The 4,768-nt window shown below is 37.9% G+C and overlaps 2 protein-coding genes across 3 annotated transcripts; one reads left to right on the plus strand and one right to left on the minus strand.

Annotated features, from left to right (window-relative positions):
- The first annotated feature begins 238 nt into the window (after positions 1 to 238).
- On the plus strand, positions 239 to 1,518 carry LOC118746385 (SUMO-activating enzyme subunit 1). Its single transcript, XM_036480243.1, is given in 4 exon segments — positions 239 to 428; positions 490 to 547; positions 549 to 919; positions 982 to 1,518. Coding segments are annotated over 4 exon segments (1,014 nt in total). The 5' UTR covers positions 239 to 321; the 3' UTR covers positions 1,460 to 1,518.
- LOC118746392 (proteasome subunit alpha type-2) lies at positions 1,494 to 2,724 on the minus strand. 2 transcript variants are annotated; one of them, XM_036480255.1, is made up of 5 exons: positions 2,609 to 2,724; positions 2,372 to 2,448; positions 2,059 to 2,314; positions 1,827 to 1,982; positions 1,494 to 1,773 (listed from the first exon to the last, which is right to left on the minus strand). In XM_036480255.1, the coding sequence occupies exons 1-5, from the start codon at positions 2,692 to 2,694 to the stop codon at positions 1,581 to 1,583; spliced, it is 768 nt and encodes a 255-aa protein (XP_036336148.1). In that variant the 5' UTR covers positions 2,695 to 2,724; the 3' UTR covers positions 1,494 to 1,580. The 2 variants fall into 2 exon arrangements, with proteins under 2 accessions (XP_036336148.1, XP_036336155.1); XM_036480262.1 differs by having other exon boundaries at positions 1,505 to 1,773; positions 2,515 to 2,651.
- Between the last annotated feature and the right edge of the window lie 2,044 nt (positions 2,725 to 4,768).

Genomic DNA, 4,768 nt, shown 5'->3' on the forward strand with positions numbered 1-4,768 from the left:
AATCGCATTTCAAAGTGCACCCGATACTTTATTAGGCTGTTAATATGGTCGCTGACTGACAGTCAGCCGCAAACATTTTGCGGATGACTGTTGATTGACGAAACCGAAAAATCACACGGTCAAACGGCGGAAATTTGAGTAAAACTGTCGATTTTGTTCGACAATGTGAACCCTCAATTATACATTGTTAAATATCGAATGCAAATTCGAGTTTCTGACCGATGTTATCGATGTTGCAAGATCATCGATGCATTTATTGAATACCTAGTTGAGCGTCGGCGGTTTTCTTGGATTTTTACATTTTGGAGCTGATTTTCAGGCATGGACGACCAAAAGAATGATAATCTTAATGGAGTAGAATTAACAGAAGCAGAAAATGAATTATATGATAGACAAATACGTCTTTGGGGCTTAGAGTCGCAAAAAAGGTAGTTTTTTGAACCAAGTTTAATGCATTTGTCGTTATATATATATCTCTAACCACTCCAGATTACGCACAGCAAAAATACTAGTATCGGGACTATGTGGTATCGGCGCGGAAGTTACAAAAAAATATAATTCTTTCAGGTGTTCACTCGGTAATATTGCAAGATGAAAAAAGTGTTACAGAAGAGGATTTCTGTGCGCAGTTCTTAGTGCCGCGCACAGCAATAGGGCAAAACAGAGCAGAAGCGTCAATCGAGCGAGCGCGTGCTCTTAATCCAATGGTGGAGATATCCGCTGACACGGGATCACTGGCCTCGAAAAATATTGAATACTTTGCAGAGTTCGACGTCGTAGTTGCGATTGGCGCTACCAATAAAGAATTATTAAGAGTTGATAATATTTGTCGAGAGAAAGCAATTAAGTTCTTTTGTGGAGATGTATGGGGAATGTTTGGATATTGCTTTGGTGATCTTCAGGAACACACATTTGTTGAGTAATACCATTTCACATAAGAATTTCATTATATTTATTTATTCGCTGTTTTATTTTTTATAGGGATGTGGTAAAGCACAAAGTCGTTTCCAAGCCCAATGAAAAAGTCAAAACTGAGTTAATCACTGCAGCTGTACAACGTACTCTGAATTTTCCACCTTTGAGTTCAGTTCTTGAATTCGATATCAATGCTCCAATATTTCAAAAGAAACTAAAGCGTACAGGACCTGCTCTGGTTTTGATGCGTGTTCTTCAAGAATTCCGAGAAACTTGTAATAGAGATCCTAGCTATAAAACACGTGATGCTGACATCGGCGAATTAAAGCGTATAAGAAATGAAATAACACGGGTATCCACTTTGAGTGACGAATATTTTGAGAATGTATTTGCACAAGCTTCCCCATCTGCAGCAGTCGTTGGAGGTGTTATGTCTCAGGAAATAATTAAAGTGGTTTCGAAAAAAGAAGCGCCCCATTGTAATGTATTTCTCTTTGACCCCGATACCTGTTGCGGATTTGTAGAAACCATTGGATTGAATTGATATAATCGCGAAAACTAAATAAAAACAAAACATCTTTATTGTAAACGATGTTATTTTTACTTCTTGAAGTTTTATCTGAATAAGGTTGTACAAACGAGTTGATTATTTGCGATAAAAAAATTTAGTTGGCATTTGAAAGATGGTCGTCTATCTCGGTAGGTGTAAGCCGCCTGAACCCTTTTTCAGTGCAGATTCCCACTTCGATGTTATCCTTGGTCATTACGCCCTCGAATCCACCTTTTAGTGTACGCATAGCGTCGACTACTGCATCGTCCAGGGATTGAGACACAGAATTATTAGATTGTAAGTTAAATCTGAAAAAAGGTTTCAAAAGATTTATTTATTTTTTACAATTACGATGAAATACCTTTTTTCCATGTAAGTTTTACAACTTTGGGCATTTTTACCAAGAGCAGTTGCTCTCCAAGCGAAAAATGCGCCAGTGGGATCACATTGAAATAAATATGGTTTGCCGGAATCCCAACCACAGATAAGCAAAGAGACACCAAAAGGCCTTACGCCACTGATGAGAAATATGTTCATAAGCATTATATAGGTATATATTTATAACACGAAAAATACAAAGGAATATTTCTTACCCCGACTGCGTATATTCTTGCATTACATTGGCAACCTGTTGTACCAATTGTGAGACGGGCATTGGCTCTTTGTAAACCAAATAGTACTGCTGAGCCATTTTTCGTGCCCGTTTGAGAAGTGGGCGGTAATCCGGCACAAGACCAGAATACACCATACCAATATGGTCAGTGATAGGTTCAACTCGGTGTACGCTATGCTCTTCGTATAGGGGCGACTTATATTTATTTTCAGTAGCGATTACAACACCATCCGAGGCTGTAAAAATTTTGGCCCAATAAAGATTTTCTACATAAGCACGCTTGGTTTACTTACCAACGATACCCACTGATGTTGCCCCAGCAGCAACTGCCGCTAAAGCATATTCTAATTGAACCAATTTACCGGAGGGGCTAAAACATACAATTTAAAGACTTTCTTTAAGATAATTTCTGACTAAATATTTCTTGTTAATGTACCTAAAAGTAGTCAAGGAAAAGCTATAGCGTTCAGAAGCCATTTTTGCTATAATATTCTCAAATGATAATAGGAAATACTTCTCCAAATACTAACCGCAAATGACACAGCAAAGCTAAACACTTAATGTCAAATTTTATAGTTGTCAAATTGCTACATTCAGAGTTACCATAATAGAGCATTCGCACTCGGCGATTTTACAAGCAACATAAGTTGAACGCCAAGTTGAATGAAACGTTAAAAGTGAAAAAAAGTATGTATACAGAAGGTTATAGGGCTTTCGCACGCGCGATTTTTCAGGCAACTTTTAGTTGAAAGAAAAAATCGCGTCGTCCGAACGGCCTTTCAAGTAATCGCTTTCAACAAAGTTGGTCGCCAGCCAACAAATCGCAAAATTGTATCAATTGGCGTAAATTTGGTAAGCTAAGCGTTGGTAGAGGTGCTTTTAGCGAAGCTGAAAGATAAAATAAAAGTAAAAAAGTAAAAAAGAAAAAAAGTATGTACACAGAGTGTAATAGGGCTTTCGCACGCGGCGATTTTTCAGGCAACTTTTAGTTGAAAGCCAAAATCGCCTCGTCCGAACGGCCTTTCAACTAATCGCTAAAGCACTTTTACCAACGCTTGGCTTACCAAATTTACGCTAATTTATACAATTTTGCGATTAAAATTCATTTTAAATAAAACAATTCGTGTTGAATCGAAAATCGCCCCGTCTGAATAGGGATGGCAACTTTTTCACTTTCAATTTCTCATTCAACTTTTGTTGCCTGTAAAATTGCCTTGTGCGATTACCCTATAAACATCTTCCGGAATCCGACCTCATTGTAGGTGCGCAAAGAACCCACTTAATGCCCAACTCTGTCCCTTCAATTAACATACCGTCGTCTTTGATGTAAGTTTCCTATCTGCATATCCTTTAAATTATCTGTAAATAAAATTTCTCAAATAGCATTAATCCAGAATGTGTTGAAGACCCATTGGATTCTGCTATGTGGCTTGGTGTAGATGACCCTTGCGTATCTAACACGCGTGATAAGTAAGACTGTATCCGATTTTTTAGATTCAGGAGATTTTTTACATGTTATATATTTGTAGTGGCTTTTTAGGAATGACCGAGCAATGCGTGGCACAAAACAATTGCCAGACGCAAACTGACGAGCAATGTGTGGCACACATTGTGGATGCATATACAAACATATGGCTTTTGTCCATTTTTCCATTTATTTATACCATTTTCTAAACCCTTCCCTATAGTTCTATGTTACTCCAGTGTGCAATGGAGTTAGAAATTGCAAATTTGAGGGCAGAGAACAAGAAGCTACGCGAGGAAAACACCAAATTGAAAATTAATGCCGCGGAAACCTCCAGCATAATGACCTCAGTTCGATCAATGTTCTCAGAAGGTCAAGTGAGGAAAATGATAATACGCGGTGTGTACTTTTTTATATTAGTTGCGTTCCAGATGCTTCACGATTTGCAGGATTTTACAGGAAGCCGTCATGAACCAAAAATACAAGATCACGTAAGAAGGCGACGTTGTATTTGTAACTGGTTTTGAGAAAAAAGTTTGCGAAAGCGGGTTCGTCAGCTGAGCGTTTGTTTACATCACAAGCACCACTATTTTACACTTTTATTCAAGTAAAGAAAAGTTAATTCAACATGACAACACATTTTAAAGCATTTTGTTGCATCATTTTACCTAAATTGTGCGTTTAAAGTGGCTGACAATAATTTCGGCTAATTTTGGTTTTCGTTGTTTTCTTTGCTTTGTTTACTTTTCGCTCGTTTTCCAGTGAAACAAGATGGCGTGGAACCCGGTAAAAAAAATCGACTTTTTCACTCTCTTGTTCTTACGTGATCTTGTGTCTTTCGTTCATGGGAAGCCGTTCCAGGTGACATCCGTCTATAAGGTTTATTAATGGAGAAAACAGCTGTTCCTGCAAATCCTGTAAAATTTGCAAATCGTGAAGCATCTAGAACGCAACTATTAACAGTCTAATTCTTATAAAATAAAGTAGGTTTATAAAGCTTTATAAAGTGTATCGAAGGCACATTGTGATATGCAAACTTTTTATATTCATCGCAGACAAAAGTGTTCAGTGGTCGTGGAAAGACATATCAAAAGCTATATGCCTTTACGCTGCCGGTCCCAGAGCATATAGGCATTTGTATGACAATGGGTTTCCACTTCCTCACGTAACTACCTTACAAAGGTGGTGTCGAAGGATTATCGTTAATGATTACTCCGTCCAGGAG

This window comes from Rhagoletis pomonella, unplaced genomic scaffold (genome assembly GCF_013731165.1).
Source record: "Rhagoletis pomonella isolate Grant_MI unplaced genomic scaffold, Rhpom_1.0 Rhpom_scaffold_00001, whole genome shotgun sequence".
Classification (NCBI taxonomy): Eukaryota; Metazoa; Arthropoda; class Insecta; order Diptera; family Tephritidae; genus Rhagoletis; species Rhagoletis pomonella.

Bases quoted from the DNA above. Each gene is read 5' to 3' on its own strand.
- LOC118746392 (XM_036480255.1), bottom strand. From the start codon at position 2,694: ATGCTCTATTATGGTAACTCTGAATGTAGCAATTTGACAACTATAAAA. The intron at 2,315-2,371 runs GTAAGTAAACCA...AAATTTTTACAG, and splicing joins AACATCAGTGGGTATCGTTG to CCTCGGATGGTGTTGTAATC. The intron at 1,774-1,826 runs GTATTTCATCGT...ACCTTTTTTCAG, and splicing joins AAAACTTACATGGAAAAAAG to ATTTAACTTACAATCTAATA.